Source organism: Lolium perenne, chromosome 4 (assembly GCF_019359855.2).
Source record: "Lolium perenne isolate Kyuss_39 chromosome 4, Kyuss_2.0, whole genome shotgun sequence".
NCBI lineage: Eukaryota > Viridiplantae > Streptophyta > Magnoliopsida > Poales > Poaceae > Lolium > Lolium perenne.
The window spans coordinates 335,025,752-335,045,171 of NC_067247.2; the positions used below are offsets into that span (position 1 = coordinate 335,025,752).

At 47.0% G+C, this 19,420-nt stretch overlaps 1 protein-coding gene and 1 long non-coding RNA gene across 3 annotated transcripts; both read left to right on the forward strand.

Annotated features, from left to right (window-relative positions):
- Positions 1-7,119: 7,119 nt before the first annotated feature.
- On the forward strand, positions 7,120-10,790 carry LOC127296529 (uncharacterized). 2 transcript variants are annotated; one of them, XR_007848521.1, is made up of 4 exons: positions 7,127-7,745; positions 8,171-8,290; positions 9,060-9,214; positions 10,340-10,790. It is a non-coding gene; the product is annotated as an uncharacterized lncRNA (long non-coding RNA). The 2 variants fall into 2 exon arrangements; XR_011743889.1 differs by having other exon boundaries at positions 7,120-7,745; positions 8,171-9,214.
- A 1,473-nt stretch (positions 10,791-12,263) lies between these two features.
- Positions 12,264-12,629, forward strand: LOC127347892 (cysteine proteinase inhibitor 8-like). The gene has a single exon (XM_051374034.1). It carries the CDS (start codon positions 12,264-12,266, stop codon positions 12,627-12,629), a length of 366 nt encoding a protein of 121 aa, XP_051229994.1.
- The last annotated feature ends 6,791 nt before the right edge of the window (positions 12,630-19,420 follow it).

Genomic DNA, 19,420 nt, shown 5'->3' on the forward strand with positions numbered 1-19,420 from the left:
TATACTTTCAGAAAAGGATATGCGTACCGGATGATCCAGAAGTGAAGTCAATCATATTAAAGGAAGCACATGAAACCCCTTATTCAATACATCCGGGAAGTACTAAGATGTATATGGATTTGAAGGAGATGTTCTGGTGGAACAACATGAAAAGAGAAATAGCACAATATGTCTCGGAATGTCATACATGTCAACGAGTGAAGGCAGAACATCAGAGTCCTGCGGGATTACTCAAACCACTAGGGATACCGGAGTGGAAATGGGATGAAATCGGAATGGATTTTGTTACTGGTCTACCAATGACTAGTAAGAAGAAGGATATGATATGGGTAATAGTGGACATGCTTACCAAGAGTGCCCATTTCATAGCCATAAATACAAAGGATACTGCAGAAAAGCTTGTGGATATATATGTGAAGGAGATTGTGAGTAAGCATGGAGTACCCAAGAAAATAGTCTCAGATAGAGGTTCAATTTTCACATCAGCGTTTTGGAAACAACTCCAAGAAGCTTTGGGATCCAAGTTGGATTTCAGTACGGGATATCATCCACAAACCGGAGGACAAACCGAAAGAACCAATCAGATACTTGAGGACATGCTTAGAGCCTGTGCTCTGAACTTTGGAGGTTCATGGGAGGACCATTTACCTTTAGCGAAATTCTCATATAACAATAGTTATCAGAGTAGCATCCAAATGGCACCGTACGAAGCATTGTACGGAAGGAAGTGTCGATCACCAATTTGTTGGTTTGAAACCGGAGAAAACAAGGAGTTTACACCGGACTACATCAAGGAGAGACAAGAAGTCATCGAGGTGATCCGGGATAGACTCAAAATAGCTCAGAGTCGTCAGAAGAGTTACGCCGACTTAAAAAGAAGAGATTGGGAACCGAAAGTGGGAGACATGGTATATTTAAAGGTTAGCCCAATGAAAGGACTTAAGAGGTTCGGAGTGAAAGGAAAATTAAGTCCTCGATATATAGGACCATTTAAGATACTCAGTCAGAATCGAGGAACAGCTTTTGAGTTGGAGTTACCAGCACAACTAAGTCAAGTCCACAATGTGTTTCATGTATCACAACTCAGAAAATGTTTGAAAGCACCGGATGATCCTATCACATATGAAGAAATAGAATTGCAATCCGACCTAACTTATGTGGAAAGACCGGAAAAGATTCTAGAAGTACAATGGAAGAAGTTAAGAAACAGAGCAATCAAATACTGCAAAGTTCAATGGCAACATCATCCTGAGCGAGAAGCAACTTGGGAAACGGAAGAAGAACTCAGGAAGTCTTACCCCGAGATGTTCAGGTACCCATCTTAACTTCGGGACGAAGTTTCTGTTAAGGGGGAGAGGCTGTAATAACCCAGAACATAGGAACAACGAAGGGTAGATTTAGAAACGGGATGTGCATTTCATCGCAAAACGGGGGAAATTTTCGCGCCTTATTGCAACTAAACCTAAGAGGGATCGAGGTTCTCTCTCATTTTGCACTTAGGATTAGGCAATGTGAGTTAGGGCAATTTCGACATGATCTCTTTTGTATCTTATTACTTTGGGGAATTATTGCATTTGACAAGTGTTAACACATTTAACAATAAGCATCACACAATAAAGAATGAATTCATAATTCAAACACAACTTATAAATTCAAATGACTTTGAATTTCAAATTGAATCTCAAATACAATATTTAATCAAGAATATAAATATTACATAAGACAAAAGCTCATAAACAAAACTTGAGCTTTATTGATACATAACACAAATTACAAAGTCTTTACAATATTCTTGATACAAGAATTGAGGAATAATAACAGAAATAAAAAGGGAAAATTACAAGTTGGTTCTAAACTAAAATCTAGACTAAATGACTTGAGGATGATCTTTTGGCCATAATTCACTTCAAACCTGTAAAACAAATAACAAGTGCTAGACCAGAATGTAAGTGTTAGAAAATTCAGTTTGGACAGTTAGCACAAATCACAGAAATTCAGTTTGGACAGTGAATACTGTCACTGCACACTTGTGCTTGTCCAAATTCCTGGATAGCACAAGATAAGACCAAGGCAGACCAAAACTGAGCAGCCACAGGGGCTCAAGTTTCAGCATATGAGGGTTGTTGCTAACCAAGCAACAACAAGGCAATGCAAGGGATGAGTCACAAAGTAACCAGGCCTTGTGTGTCATGGCCAGAGTAGCAGTAGGGAGCATATAAATAGAACCCAAACCCTAGAACCCTGACAGTCGACAGATAAGATAATTCACCAGGTAAGGGTGAAGCTAGAGCCAACACAAGTTCATCCAATTCATACTCAAGAACAGCACCAACACACAACCACTTAGCCACCAGGAATCATGGTGACCTGAGAAGATCAACCAGAGCCTGGAGGTGAAGGGCTGTGCACAAAACCACAAGTCTGCAACAACCAAATATTTCACTCTAGGAGCTGGAACAAGGTATACCAAGTTCCTGGACAGATCCAATGGATCTGATCCATAAATTATGCATGATATAATCATGGGATTGAGCAGATGCTCAAGTGGGTAGATCATCACTTGGTTTTCACCAAGGATTACTGCCAGTTTAAAAGCCACTAAAAATGGAAATCATCTAGATACAGATCTTGTACACAGAAGCTAGCAACCATGCACAGATGCACACACTAGCCAGATCATATGCACAGATAGCACCAGTAGATGTATTGCAAGGATTAGCAGCTAATAAAGACTACACAGTAAATCCTAAGTATGTAACCATCAGTAAACCCTAGATTTCATCAGGCAAGCATATTGGCATTCATATCTAGTATGATCCCCAAATATGCAAGCAAAGGTTGAGTAGCCACAAGATCCAATCAAATAAGTGAGCAACCAATCAGTAGCAAGGCTACTGAGGTCATATCACACTTAGCACCATTTAAAATAAAGCCAACTATAGCACATCATTATCCAGAAATGGATTCAGATTCATTTGCTTGCTAAACAATCATGAATAGCCAATTCATATACAAGCAAGACATTTAAATCATCACTGCATAAGCAGTTCATTATGAATCAATTTAATTCAAGCATGAATTTATTACAGATCCATGCTTAGTACTAACAGTAGCATACTGTTAAGCAACACAGTACCAACCACTAGATCATAGCCACTGGATCAAGTCCAGTAAGCTTGAATGAGCAACAGCACAAGTAAGCAGTAGCATAGTGATGCTTGAGCATCAGCATCAACAAGGAAAATGAATCACTTAGCCACAGAATTAATCAGCAAGCCATCACTGACATTTAATTGATCAAATGGATCAATTGAATCTAGCCAAGCCACACAGATAAGCTAGCCAATAAGCAATGGATGATCCAATGGATCATTAGCTTACACAGGAAGCACATAAGCATTTCACAAACACCACTGGCACTCACAAGTGTCACCGATGCACCACAGTACACCTAGACAAGCAAGCATAACATGCCAGTAAGCACAAGCAAGCCCATAAGCAAGTACAGCATGGCATAGCAAGCTCTTAAGCAAGCACATCAGAGCATAGCAAGACTAGAGCAGGCTAGGAGCAACAGATAAGCAAACAGAGCATGTACAGCAAGCAAGGCAACACTGGCCAGTACCAGAAAGGGGTGCCTTTGCCATGAGCTTGCAGCAAATAGGAGAATAGGCAGATTAAGCAGCCATGGCAGAGCTCTATGTGATCACAGGATCACCAGAGAGCAACAGAACACGAGGAGGAAGAAGTACGGTAGCAAGGGAGGCGCACAGGCATGGAGAAGAGAAGGAGGAGGTGAAGAAACTTACACGCGCCTGGAAGCAGAAGCTAGGGCATGGCGAGGCAGTGCTCGCGCGGCCATAGCAGCTGCAAAGCCAGGGTAGGCGCCGACGTTACGCCGGCGAACACAAACACCATCACCGTAGAAGAGCACCAGAGACGACGGCACAGGTACTGCAAGCAGCACCTGCGCCAGGTCAATCTCAGGGGCGCACACGTCGACGGCGAGGACGAGGGCTCGCCGGAGATCGTCAATCGCCAGAGGCGATTCTCCACGAGATCCAGAGAGGGGCGATTTGCCAGGAGAGGAAGAGATGGGGGAAACCACGCGGACAGATCGGTAGATCTTCTCACGGCGGTCCCAATTTGGTAAGTGGCTAGGGCAGGGGAGCATGAAGATGGCCGGAGAGTGGCGGCGGCCATGGCGGCGACGCCATCGCCACGAGAGACGCGAGAGAGAGTTAGGGTTAGGGACGAGCGAGTGAGAGAGACGAGTGAGGAGCGAGGTGGGCCGCTTCGGCGCCACCGACCCATAATGGGACATGCCTTAGTGGGCTGTCCCATGGGCCTTAGTTAAGTGGGCTGGCCCAATAGGGGTCAGGGGGCATTTTGGTCTTTTTTACTTTTTAGAAAAAGACCAGAATTTCACCAATTTTTAGTAAATAAAATACAACTCTAAAAATCCATTAAAAATTGGATTAATGAATGAAAAATAAATCTTAACCAGAATAAAATATGAAATAGAATTTAAGAAACAAATTCAAAATTATGAATTTTAAGAATTTAAATAATAACTTGGAATTTTCAACTATTATTTCCTTGTATTTAAAATTCAAGGAAAAATCTCAAATAAGTTCAAATACTTATTTTCAAACATTTCAAAATGAAATTCTACTATTCCAAGTCATTTCTATTGAAAAGGGTATTTTTCCAAGAAAAATACTATATTCCTTTTTATTCCAAAAACTATAGAGGTAACTCTATGATTTCAAATTATTTTTGGAATGAGTAAAGGAATCACCAAGTAAAGTAGTTTTACTTTGAAGTATCTTACTTTATGTGAATTAAAATGGTTTACACTTTTAAATCAATTGCAAGTTACTGCCAAAGGCATAAATCTTAACTCAACCCTAAATTGCTATAACTCAGCGGGGTAAAGGGATTCAACATAAAATAATACATCCATGATTGCATTATTTGGATTTTATAACATTGTCCTGCAGGACAATGATGCTTCTTACAGAACCCGAGGTCCAGGTTCCATCAACTGCATTGAACTGCACTATCTCGCAGTCTACAGGCAAGTTCACCCTTGCTCATGTCAACTTGATTATTTTCTACTACTTTAATGCAAAGCTATATACTTATCATTCCTGCATCGCAAATGAAATGTTACTTTCCAACTATGAATATGACTATGTGGCTGGCAATGGAACCATGGTATGTGTTGATATGGTGGAGGTTCCATTGCATGGGTTATATCACCCTAGGATTAATTACCAATGCCGTCCAGTGATTCTAGGCCGTACAAACCGCGTTGACCATGAGATCTATAATGGCTCTGGGGAAGCCAGCCGTATCTTTTCCCTTCTGCACGCCAACGGATTGGTAGAGCTGGTGGGGTGTTGGAGGCACTGCCGCAATAGGTTGGGATATCCTTTTAAATCCCCATCCATTAGTGATGATAAGCTCTACGATCTATGAAGGATTGTCCGGAGTACACCGTGAGTAAAGTCGTATTATCGGGAGAAGTCTACTGGGGGTGTACGGTTGGACAAAAGGGTGGGTTTGCAGTCGCGGAGAAGGCGGTGTGGGCTTGGATTTTCATACCTGGCCTCACACCAAAGGAAGTGTGAACGGGGGCAAGTCCCTGCGGATGGAAAAAGGGGTGGAATCTCTTATGGGAAAAGTAACATACCTCTGCAGAGTGTATCAAATTGTGGCTGTCACTCCTTGTTCCGGGAAGGGAACTGCGAACGCGGCAGGAAAGAAACTCCACGAAGTTCTAGTCAACCTGTGAAGACCGACGGGCATAGTTTTCATAATAAAAGCAACCTTTTGAAGAAATGATTTCAAAACATGCATTGACCTGCGATTTCCTGATCAATGGTCGTAGCTAGTGCATCAAACACCTTTTTACTCTTTTAGAACTTGCTGAGTACCTCTGTACTCACTTTCTTTCGACACCCTTGCTAGACTGTGATCCGGAAGTGGAGGCCATCAACGATGGAGCACCAGAAGGAAGTTACGAGCTGGTCTACGAGGAACCTGATCTTACTGGCGGAGTGGAAGGAGTAGACTATGGGATAGTCTACGGACCAGATGACACGGAGGTGGAGGAGTAGTGACATACCCTAGCATCATAGAGCCGAGCAACGTAGAACTTACCTAAATAAGTTGTTGAGCTCTCTTTATATTTGTTATAAGTTGTAATCATACTTAAGTAGTATCTTAGGGTGTTCTCATAGGACCTGTGAGAATACCAACTTGTTAAGACAATGTTTGTAATAAAGTATGGAGTGTTATGACCTGCAATGTTTCTGTTGTACCACTCTGAGGGATATGGCAGATTGTGAAGAAGTCCCTTCACAAAGATCATATCAACGACTTATATACTACAACATGCAGTGGTATGCTGGGTCACCGCAGCTAGCCTCGCACCTGCAAACCAGACAGAGTTCACGGCGCCGAATATCTCGATAGGGCAGAACCACGGAAGAAAACAAACTCAAGAAGGCATGCGTGAACCTGTCGGGCGTGGGAGGCGAGGGCTCTACCCGCGGCGCCTGTGGCGGCCGAAGAAGGCGGCTACGGCGCCCTGCGAGAGGGAGGTTCTCGGAGTCGAAATTGGTGGCGAGGCGGGAAGGGCCACGAGAGCGACCGCAAGGCCAGCCGCCAGACACATATGGTCTCGCGCATCCCTCGTCTGTGGGATGCTTCGAGGTAACCGAGAGGAGGGGAAGCGGAGGAGAGGTGCCTGAGATTCGGAGGCCTGGCCGGCGGTGCGAGGGGATGGCCGGGGAGATGGGTGTCAGAGGCGGCGGCGCGATTGGATCGCGGGGGAGAGAACGATTTGGGTGGAGGAGAACGAGAGAGAGGAGTTTGGAGGGTCGAGGGAGAGGTTTCCGCGAGTGGGGCTGGACACACGATCGAACGGTGGAATTTGCCCGCGGTAGATTGGATGGACATGATGGTTTCAATGACGACCACCAAGTGCGTTGAGTGTCAAACGACCAACTTTTATCTACACTACTTAAAAAGAAGGAACATGTTCGTTATTGTGCCAATTCTCAATACGTCAAATCTTTCGTCGTTCTTTGGTCGAGCTTCTATTCACTCGCCCCGCACGCGTCCAGATGGGCCAAGCACCAAGGTCCAACTTCTCCTTCCTCTAATATGGTGCCGTTCTCTAGTTTCCAGGGTTCCTGCAATTCGAACGCCGCCGCCACCACAGGCTACTCCGGCCGCCTCCCCGCCACACACGCCGCTGATAGACTCCGTAGCGGACCTATGTTCCAACCTCTCCGCCCTCCGTCCTCCGCGCCGCTACTTCTGAAGGCGCGTTCTGGAGGCGCTTGCAGACCCGGGGTCAAAGGCCGCCATCGAAGTTTCTGAAGGCCGTTGAGTTCCTCCTCCCGCACCTCCTTCCTCTCCTCCTCCCCGACACCGCCATGACGGAGGAGCGCCGAGCCTGATCGTGCCCTCCCCTCCCCAGCCAGATCGGGAGGCACCGGATCCGGCGCCGCACCCCACCTCCGGTCCATCACTGATAGCAGCATCACCGGACCTCAACGCCGGCCAGATATCCCATGGCCTCCCTCCAACCACGACCACACCTCGGATGGGTCTCACAAGACTCACTCCTCGCCATCTGCATCATACTCCCTGCAGTTGGTTCTCGAGCTCCATCTTCCCTGTCGCTCGTACCACACATGCGTGTGGATTCTGCCATCCTGGGGTTCCAGGTACGGCCTTTACAGTGATTTAGCCCTTACATGATGTGGTTTCTGCACTACCTGCCGGTTTATGTTTGGCATCACCACAACAATAACGCATAGGTGGGAAATCTACACCACAACTCAGTCAACATGAAAATGGCAATACATTATAGATATCACAGCCATGGTAGTTAGAAGCGTGCGAGGCTGCTGGTTATGTTGACATTGCATCCTTTCAGGCAAGACCAAGTTTTGTGGTAAAGAAATGCATGGGTAGAAATAGTAGATGTTGTTTATATATTCAGGTGGAGACTGATGAGACTTCAGTATCTCCTAATTGGATTTATGCATTACCATACAGACACATGGACATGTTGTTCTTTGATCTCAGCTTGGCCTGATTGAATGTGCTTGTTTTTTTAGTCACTTGATCGACTTTGTGTGTTTTGCAGGGCGAGTGATAGTTGCGGGAGGTAAACAAGAGAGAATGGGAGACCATGACTGGGGATGACCTGCTGTGGGCGATTGTGAGGACTACATTGAATCCTTCAAGGTCTACGATGGATGTTTGGGTAAACCGATCAGAATGAAGTGACTTTGAGATGATCGAGGAGGATTAATTTGCTAACTTGCTCCTTTTGTCACTCCGAATTCATAAATTCAAATATTTGATTCTCCTTGGGGACACAAAATGCTTGCAGCGCCCCTTAGTGTAGCTTAAATCTGTTATATTATCTTACAAAGAGCATGTCCTTGGAATAATCGCAATAGTAGACCAGAATTGTTTGAGAACCCCTATTTGGCCATTAATCAGTTGGTAATTTCTGAAATACACGATCTAATTTCCCCTGTACATGACCCTAATTATTTAATGACAGGTGACAACTCGGTTTGTTTATGAAAGTAACCATGAAGCAAGTCTTAGTTTCTATCCGTTCATGACGCTAGAATGGCTGTTTTTATTGACATAAATCTATCTGAAATCCTCAATTTGTAAGGAATTTCAGAACATATCAACGGATACAATTGAATGCATCAGGGCAGCTTAGTGATCACTATATTAATATGCCAGGATACATTCACGGACTATAAGTGCTTAACTGAATGTTTGAATTATTTTCATGAAAAAATGGAGTTGCGGCAAATATGCTATATATGGAGTGCTATGCGATTTGTGGTGTGTGGTGATTTAATGATAGCGAGTGAAAGTGTGTTTGTGTAAGGCGTGTCGTTGTCATGAGTACGTGGAGTGGTTGAGTGGGAGTGTGGTTATATGTCCAGAAAGTTGTAGTTGATCTTCTTATCGCTGATGAATGAACTAAACGGTCATCCCCTGATCAGGTTTACTACGACTCGCATGACGCTGTGTGGTGCCGGCGAGGAGGACCAAGCAAGAAGTGGACTATCAGCCTTCGAGTTTCCTATCAGCCTTCGAGTTTCCTATCACCTTGACATTGAGAAGATGCCACCCCAATTAAGCCGTCTCTGCACTACAGGTATACCAATGATATTATGGTGGCTAGGTATTTACGATTATCTATGGTTCAACACAATGTTTTGAGAAAGTTACAGTTGTTCAGACTAACAACTCAATCGGCGATTCTAAGTAGTGAGGTTTTGGTGATTCTGCAAACACCTGCCATCCTCGATCTCTAGGTGACTGCCAGTGACTGAAGTTAGTGCATCCAAAGGTTGATGCAAGAATATGTTTGCATTACGTAGTTGCATAGACAGACAAATTACATGAATTCAGCTCATCGTGTGTGTGCATGGCATTTCCCCTTTTTGAAACCAAGGCAGGAGCTCTGTTACTCTGTGGTAGAAGTGATAATGAAAAGTGTATTCACAAAACATAAGACCTGCTTGTAGAGTGAAGATTCTCAAGTAGAGTATCATATTCCTCTGTTATGCTGCATTTCCGATACCAATATTTCTTACCTAGCTCGCGACTAGAGGGGAAGCAATAACTGGCATCAACACTTTAAGGTCAGAGCGTATTTCGAGGATATATGTACTCATGCAACAACTGAGATTTTGCTAGAGTATCTTATTTTAGTTACAGCATGGTGCACAAATGCTTAAACCCCTGAGGAGATCAGGTTCTTATGACTGTTTGTATGACTAAATTAATCTTCTAAAAACAAATTTGTGATGCCAGTTGTTGTTGTTCTGAATATGCGAAAAATGCTTTGTCAGATTCAGTGTTACCGCTGAAATCATTTACCTTTCGAAAGCTTTAATTATATTGCCTTTTCTTGTGCATGAAGATTGGTCATATATTTTTTTCCTTCACGTTACCTTTGAGGAAAAGATATAATTGATGGTGTTAACCTTCCACACGTTAACTGTTTACGACAAAGAATATATATGAGTCATACTTCTTTGATCTGATTCAGCTTTGATTTTTCCATGCTTGCACTGATTCCTTAAGGGAAAGATATATTTGATGTTCATTCCTGCCTGATGTTGAAACAAAGGGAATTATACAAGTCATACTTTTTTTTGGTTCAAGCAGAGTTTTTTGATGGTGATTATATGGACTAACGTGAATCGGAGACAGGACGAGGTGCCAGTGTACCACAAACTAACTTTTCCCTCATCTCTTGATCCTCATTCCGCAGGTGCTGATCAGAACATACAGAGGGATTTCTGGCCGGTTATTTCAACATGCAATAGTTGGAGAGATTTCATCGGCAATTACATGAAGCGCCGAACATCGTGAATCTTATTTCAGATTTTCAGTCATCTAAGCACGACCAGAAGACTAGGCCGATTTCGTTTGTAAAAAAAGGAGCAAGAGCTAGCCATGTGATTCAATCTATCGTGCAAGCAAAGCAGCTGGATCCATAATCATGTATGGGACAAGACACGTGATGGCTAGCTAAAGATCACATGATGGAATAAAGAGTTCCAACCTTAAATAAAATGTGACTTACATATAGATTAGTGGAGTGCTTTTGTATTTTATATGTCCATGCAGTTATTTGCTTCCGTACAGTATAATATTGTTTTCTGTAGCACTCTTTTTTTGTTTACCTCCCTAACCATGCATATATTAATTACCCACTCTAACACCATGTTATAATGTAGAAGGAGAAGTTCTGAACCTTGTATTTGGTGAAGACTAGTTTAGCGCTGAGATATAACATGTTTTTACCAAAGATAGTTTCTCGGATCATACCCCCTTGCAAAGTGAGAAGGTTTTTTTTTTCATGGCGAGAACAATTTCATTTGATTGTCAATTAGGCCATCTGACTTATATTCCCCGGTTTTGTCCTAAATATGCATAATCTAATTGCGGCACTTCGGTTTCAGGTTTATCTCAAGTTTCTAGATAAAATGGTGTTGTTTGTCATGTTACCAAGAATATCAAGCAATGCAGTAACATTTCATAGCATATTAGAGGATATATGGATTCATGAAACATCTGAGAACTTTCTACAGTATCTTATTTTAGTTACAGGATGTTAGTCATGCCAAATACATATCTGATTAAACCCATGCTCAAAACATATATGTTTTTTCATAGGGAAGATCGTGAGAACTCCACGTTATTTTTGTCCTCGCCATAACCCATGAAAATATCAGGTTCTTATGACTGTTTTGTGACTAAGTTTATCTTCCGAAAACAAAATTTTGATGCTAGGTGTTACTTTGTGAAGATGTGAAAATTGCTTGGTAGTTTGATGAAACCTCTGAAATTATTTACCTTTTGATATCATTAAATAAGACATGTCATTTTTCCTTCACTATTTATGGGGATGCTTGCCTTCCGGGAAAAGATATATTTGATAGGTGTTTTTGTGCCACATTTTTACAGGTTGAAACAGAGAGTATGTATGAGCCATACTTCTTCGATTTGAATTAGCTCTGATATTTTCCTTGATTGCATGGATTTCTTCATAGTTTTTCTGTGAATGCCTCCAATGAAGGGACTTTTACCTTATTAGCCAAAGAGAAACTGATCGTAAGAATAGACCATTTTAGTTCTAATAAGGAGATTCATATTTAAAAACAGTGTCTTATGCAAATGCCTACCTTTATCAATCGCTGTCTCTTTGGCAATAAAAAAGTATTAACCCGTAGCAACGCACGGGCATTTGTGCTAGTTTAATAGTAAAGATATAATTAATAGCAGTATAAAGAATATTAGAGATAATAAAAAATAAAATCAATCCTGGAGCACGACTGCACGAGAAATTTGCTGGAACGATCGTAAATATGGAAGGATATCATTTTAGTGCCATCTTTGATTTTACGAAACTGTCAATATGGCACATATACGACGCAGCATCTATTTAATTAGTACACCTAATTGATACGAAATTATATGCATCCTATCCATTCCTGCCTGCTATTCCTTGTCCGAATTAATATCTAGATATCAATTGATACTGAATCAATGTGGTGGATATGCTTCCAAATTAATTCTTACCTGCTGGTGCCTACATAAAGGCCCTGCAGGTGCGCTTGCCATCGGCACCGCATTTGCCATAGTATACCAAAACTCATCTGCCTCAAACTTGCATCCTCGTCCCATCCGTCATGAGGCAACACAATATCCTTCTTCTCACCATTGCCATTGTCATTTGCATCACTGCTACACCCACCACTGCAAGGGAAGCAGTATCTACACCAACCGGTGGATTTAAACAAATTCCAGACATCAATACCCAGGAGATCCAAGAGATTGGCAAGTGGGCTGTGGCTGAGCACGCAAGGCAAGCGAGCGATGGGCTACAGTTCAAGCGGGTTGTGAGCGGCATGCAACAACTTGTGTCCGGCATGAACTATAAGCTCCGCATTAACGCAGTGAACGGTGACGGCAAAGAGGGCATGTACAGAGCTGAAGTATATGACGAGCCATGGACCCAGACACGCACGCTGGATTATTTTGTTCCAACCAACTGAGATGTAGCGTGTCAGTAGGATTTTTTTTAAAGTTGTTTTGTGGTACCCTTAAATCAATAGCAGCCATCAATTTTGGTGAATCCAAAGGTCAAACAATTCATATCGGTGCCAGAAACGTTACAGGTATGATTCATACCACTCGTGTAAATCGGCACCGGAAAAAAAAAATCGTAGACAGGCTGTAGATGGGCCTTGACGTAAAGGCCTCCCTGTCCAACGACAGTCTACAGTCTGACTTGCCTAATGGCACCTGAACCGGGGGAACGAGGCCTACCTCTACTGGCTAATCCCAATCTGCTAGCTGATAGCCGGCCGGAGCCTCCGCGACTAGAGCAGAGCTGCCTGGGCACCGTGTCCTCCGCTGACATCCTCACCTTGGCCGCACGTGACAGGATAAACCTCCACCGGCAGCAACTTCTTCTACCAGGTACTGGCCGACCGCCATGACGAGCGTCTGTAATCAAATCCGCATGTTTACGCCTGCCAGACACGAACCTGACGACGAACGGCCTAATCAAGGAGTTCGCGGACGGCGGACAGGAACCTGAATGCCGAGGAGATGGTGGCCCCTTGCGGAACCGGGAGACGTTGGCGAGCGACATCATCAGTCCAGCGTACCGGACGCTGCTAGAGGCGTTGTGTCCGGCCAACACATGCTAGTTCAGAATTTCAGATCGACCTCAGCACGCCCATGGTGCTCGACGACAACAACTACAAGCTACTGCCGCTCAACCTGGGCCTGCAATTCTCCGACGACCAGCTCGTCCGCAACCTCGTGTTCACCGGATCGGCCAACGGGACCATCAAGGTGCGGTGGCGGCAGATGTCCGCTTAGGGCCGCACGACATGTAGACGGTGCTCAAGGACGGCGAGAGCGCTGTGACCGCAATCGCTGTGTCATCGGAAGACCGTGTCGTGTATACGCCGGCTCGTCAAACGGGGTGGTCACCTGGGGTGGTCACCTACTGGTACTGGATCGACGGCGAGATACAGCGGTGTCCTCAAGGGACACAAGATGGCGGTGATGTGCCACGCGGTAGCCGGGAACTTGGTCGCCAGCTGCTTAGCCAACCGGACACTGTACGTCTAGCAGCGCGACGGGACATAGCACGTCAGTTTTGGCGTTCGCACACGGGACCGGTGAAGTGCGACGCCATGGACGTGAGGAGGAGCCGGCCGGATCGAGCTGCGATCGTCGTTTGTGGTATACAGCTTAAGCCTCGAGTCCTCGGCAGGTCGATAAAGGTGTCGCGCATGTCGGACGTGGTCACGTGGACATGCACAAGCCAGCGCCAGAGCAAGCCCCAGCAGCACCACCATAGCCGTCGTACATGTGGGGAACCCGGCTGGCGCCGTACGCGGGAGTTGGCAGCAACGTGCTCGAGCGAGGTGGAGGCGGCGGCGATGCTCTCCTACGTTAGGAATTGCTAGTTGGTGTCCGTGTGACAATTTTATTCGAGACAATTAGCGTCCTGGGCCTTTTGGGCCTAATCTCAGCCACTTAATCTAAGCCGTTGCTTGATTTCATACCTCTCCCTCTCGTATCAGTGGTAAAAGGTACCATAAAAGTAGCCTTTTTTAGGTTGCTTAGTGTTGTGGGTATACTTCATGGGTGTACCATCGACAGTGCCTAGATCCGGTAAGCCCGGGTGGCCCATAGATGGTGGTGTGGCATGTGGCCCATCGGGAGGCCCAGTTGCTGTTAATCCTGAAGGATAAAGTCCAGCCCAGGATAGGGAAGCCGGATCCCAACCGACCTTCGGAGGAAGCCGGATCCGTGGAGGCCCATAAGCAACCCGGATCCAGTACGACGTAGATAGGAAGGCGGATCCTTGACGTGCACGGCAAGATATTGTACCGTAGTTAGGCAACCTAATCCGGCTAGGACTCTCCATATAAACCCTAGATCCGTGCGCCTTTATAAGCCAGATCCCGGGAGCCCTAGAGGCACAACCACAACTCATTGTAACAACGCGAAAGCGCCCAGATAATTCCAGACAAGCAGCAGTAGGCCCTGTCATCGTGCAGGTGTTCCGAAGCTAGATAAATCGCGTACCACCGTCCCGTGTGCACTTCGCCCTATGGCCCCTACTTCTTCTCCCCCTCGTGAGGATCCCTCCTCCGAGGCACCGTCGAATAGGCAACGACAGTTGGCGCCCACCGTGGGGCCAGCGGCGTCTGGAGGCCGGAACCGGGTGGGTTCCGCCGTGGGAAGCTACGACGACACCATCGCTGTGGGGCGCGTCCTTTACGTCGGAAATCTGCCGATCGTCCCTCCGGATGAGTGCTGGATTCCGGCTAAGACAAACCCCGTCAAGCTCTCCATCGTCCCTGTCGGTGGCATACACATCTTCATCGGGGAAACCGTCAATTCCGACGGAAACCCACTGGTAAGTAACATTGACGCGACCGCCGCTGAGCAGGACGCAGTCGCGAAGATCCGATCTGAGATGCAGGAGCTTCCCAAAGAAGATTCCGCCTTGGATCTGGAAAAATCAAAACCCACCCAATCCACCCCTGAGCAGGAAATAAAGGTGGAAGACCAATGCAGATCCGCCTGGGTCTCCCAGGTGTTAGAGAAGCAAAGGTGTCACTTCGTACACTTCTTGGCCCATACCGCCGGAACCGCCCCTCAAGAAGCCGGAACTGGTCCCGAGCAGGTTGAGGCACCGGAGAAAAACGCTGCCCCGGATCAGCAGGAGGCTGTCGGAGAAAGCAGCGTTCCGGTTGAAGAGTCGCTCCTGGGCAACCTAAGCCCAATTTCCGGGGATACCCCCTCCATGGATACCGAAGAGTTTGATCGCAAGGTGAAGGAGTATGGATACAGTGATCAGCCTGAAGTTGAATCCGCCCAGCCTAAGCAGGTTCTCGCAACCTTGGCGGCGCTGGATCAACGGGAATCAGAAGATGAAAACACCCAATCCGACCCACAGCCATCCCACGCAGGATCTCCGCTTTCGCGGGAACGACCGCGTAAGGAAGTCTTGTCCCCAGAAGAACTGGTTGAACAAGCAGGCATGGATGCAATCGCACACTCGGATATTCTCAAGAAACCCATTACTCCCGAAGACGCATTAAATGCATAAGCGCTAGAAGCTAAGAGAATAGAGATGCTGGCCACATCCCAAAAGTTTGCCCAAACCGCAGCCGCAATGATTGACGAGAGGAAGGAAGCCGCGAATTTTGTGGACAATTTTCTCAAGCGCGAGCGCGAGGTGGACGAATCACTGGTGAAGGTCAAGCAACTCCGGAAGCATTGGGAAGAAAAGATCACTGAAGCTCAACAGGAGGTCGATAAGATCCGGCGAGAAACTATAGCTCCCCGTAAGATCACCTTCGCAACTCCGACCGAGCAGCAGCCGTACGCCACTCCGAAGGATAACATGAAGAAGGTTGCGGAGATCTTGAAGAAAAAAGACGAGGAGATCGACATCGGCTACGTCCGTACGCTCGTTTCTTCAGCAATGAAGCAGCAGAGCAAGGCAGATACTTCGCGCAAGCTGGAATCAGACCCTGAACATTGCATCTCCACCGCGCAGAAGGACGCCTACGACAATCGCCATCGTGATGACGAATCACGAACCGGATCCTCGGAATGCAGAAGGAAAACCAAAGAACATCCAAATCTGATCCCTGTACCATCAAAGACGCCTCCGTCTGATCCGAAAAAGGAAAAGGATGCAATGTACACTGGTAGGGACAAGTACCGCAATCCTTCACCTCTGCCTAACGGATATCCGCGTCCTCCACCTCCTCGTCGCCGTAGTCCAGCCGAAAACACCAGACACCATGGGCCTGGCGGAATCAATATCCGCGACAACGTGCTACCCTCAAGGAACAGGAACAGGGAGCGAACGCCGCAACCTCGCCGGAGCCAGATCAATGATCGAGAGCCGGAGCCCAGGAGGAGTCGGAACGAAGAAAGTGACCCGGAGCCTCGCAGAAGCCGGAACGACCAGGGCAGCCAGCACCAAGGTGAAGGCAGCCATCAAAGGCGGAGTCAGCATCGCGAAGGGCGGGGAGAATCAGAAGGCGGAAGAAAAATGTCACATCGGCCCCCTCGCAGATCTCCCTCACCACCACCTAGCGGTGGGTGTGGAGGTGGAGGCGGAGGCGGTGGCCGGAGATCTCGCTCACGCTCGAAATCCCCCCGCAGCTGCTCGCGTGACGCACGGGAACGCCTCAACGAATACAAAACTGACTACATTTGCCCAAAGTGCTTTGGCAGGATGATTCGAGAGGAACCAAAGCCAAGGATGAACCTCAAGCTACCCGGAAATCTGAGGAATTATGATGGCACGGAAAGGCCGGATACCTGGGTTGAGGATTACTATAATGCAGTAACCTTTGCCGGAGGAACCCTAATATCGCCTGCCGCATGCTTCAGCTGTACCTTGTAGGTCCAGCCCGGATCTGGCTCAGCGACCTTGAGAAGAACTCCATCTTTTGTTGGTTTGACCTGAAGACCGCCTTCGAAAAGCACTTCAGGGGCACCTACAAAAGGCCTGTCACAACAAGCGACTTACAAGCATGTATCTAGAAGAAGGGAGAAACTTCAAGACACTTCCTCACACGATGGTTGGCATGCAGGAACGAGTGCGAAAACATCGACAATCGTACAGCCATGCACGCCTTCATAGGTGGATTGCAGAGAGGAGGACTGCTGCGACACAAGCTCACTTGCTTGGTCAACGCAAATAAACTGACCTTGGACGACATGATCACCATTGCCAGCGATCACACCGCCGCCGATGACGACGCAGGCGGAGATCTCCCAGCAACAGCAATTCCCCTACATCAGCAGAAGAAGAATCGTGATAACGGTAACAGCAGCGGCAACAAGAGGAAAAATCCCCCTGATGACCGGAAGAGTGGCGGATCCGAGATGGTCGCCATGGCGTTCCAACGCGGAGGTCAAGGAGGCGGAAGAGGCCGCGGTCACGGAGGCGGAGCCGGCAGGGGCCAGCAGCGTGGTGATGAAGTCACCGCTGCCGGATCCCGCCCCCCCAAACCTACGAAGAGTACAGAGACATGTCCTGCCTGGCCCATCTGGATCCGGCTACGGGGAAGTCCACTCGCACTAACCACAACTGCAAGTGGGTCAATGATCTGAAAAACGACCCGGAGGCAGGATACAAGCGAGCCCGGAAGCATCGCCCACGCGGCAAAGGAGGCAAGGGAAAGAACAAGGACAAAGAAGAGGACAGTTCCGAGGCGATGGATGAGGATGACGCTTCGCCGGATCCCAAGGAAGGATCCACAGCTAAATCCAACCCCTTCGTCAAAAAGAACGCAGGCGCTTACCACACTTTCCTCGGAACCCCAACAGTCCGCTCCAGCAAGTCAGCTTTCCGGATCCTGAACGCCACAGTTCCGGCTGTGTCGCAGTATGTCAGGTGGTCGGAAGTCCCGTGCACATTTGTAGGCAGGATCAACCTACCATTGTGCCAAAAGAGTGCTAACCCTTGTTTGTAAGTCCCCGCATCGACGGTTTTGACTTCTCCAAGTGCCTCATGGATGGCGGAGCCAGCCTGAACATCATGTACCTGGAGACTCTGGAGCGGATGAACCTTACCAAGGAACAGCTCAAACACAGCAACACTGAGTTTCATGGCGTGGTTCCGGCTAAAAAGGCAAATTCCCTCGGCAGCATCAGACTTCCCGTGGCCTTCAGCGACGTTAATAATTTCCGCGAAGAGATGATCACGTTTGAGGTCGTGCCCTTCAAGAGCTCCTACCACGTCATCTTCAGCAGGCCCACCTACCACAAGTTCCACGCAAGAGCGTGCTACATCTACAACAAGCTCAAGATTCCGGGTCCCAATGGTATGATTACCGTATCCGGAGACTACAAAAAGGCTCATGAGTGCGAGTTGGGCGAAGCCGCCTTCGCAGAGTCTGTGATATCTGGAGAAGAGCTGAAAGGCTACAGAGCCGCGGTGGATCCGACTGAAATGCAGACCACCAAGAAACAGATCTCCGAACAGAAAAACTCCTTCAAGGCCGCGATAGAGACCAAGAAAGTCAACTTCAAGGAAGGGGATGCTACCAAGCAGGTCTCGGTCGGAGCCAACATGGACCCCAAATAGGAAGACGCACTCGTCGAGTTCCTCCGCGCTAATATGGATATCTTCGCATGGCAGCCTTCTGACATGTCCGGAGTACCTAGGGAACTCGCCGAGCACTACCTCAATATAAACCCGGGGGCTAAACCGGTGAAGCAAGCTATGCGACGTTTTGGAGATAAGAAGCGCCGCGCCATAGGAATGGAATTAGCAAAGTTACTAGAGGCAGGTTTTGTAATAGAAGTTATCCATACTGATTGGGTCGCAAATCCCGTCCTTGTACCCAAAAAGAATTCTGAAATACTAAGAATGTGCATCGATTACCCCGGCTTGAATAAGCATTGTCCGAAGGATCCGTTTCCCCTGTCGCGCATTGACCAAGTCATTGATTCGACGGCAGGGGCAGAACTTTTGTGTTTTCTTGACGCATATTCCGGGTGTCACCAGATCCGGATGAAGAATCCGACCAAAAGGCGACCTCGTTCATCACCCCATTTGGCACTTACTGCTATGTTACTATGCCCTTTGGCTTGAAAAACGCAGGTGCCACCTACCAACGTACGATGCAGCGGTGCTTGAAGGACCAAATTGGCCGGAACGTACACGCCTACGTCGACGACATCGCGGTCATGACCCGGAAAGGATCCGACTTGATCAGCGATCTCATAGAAACCTTTGAGAATCTCCGACGGTACAAGATGATGTTGAATCCACTGAAGTGCGTCT

Coding starts and splice junctions, on each gene's coding strand:
- LOC127347892 (XM_051374034.1), top strand. CDS start 12,264: ATGAGGCAACACAATATCCTTCTTCTCACCATTGCCATTGTCATTTGC.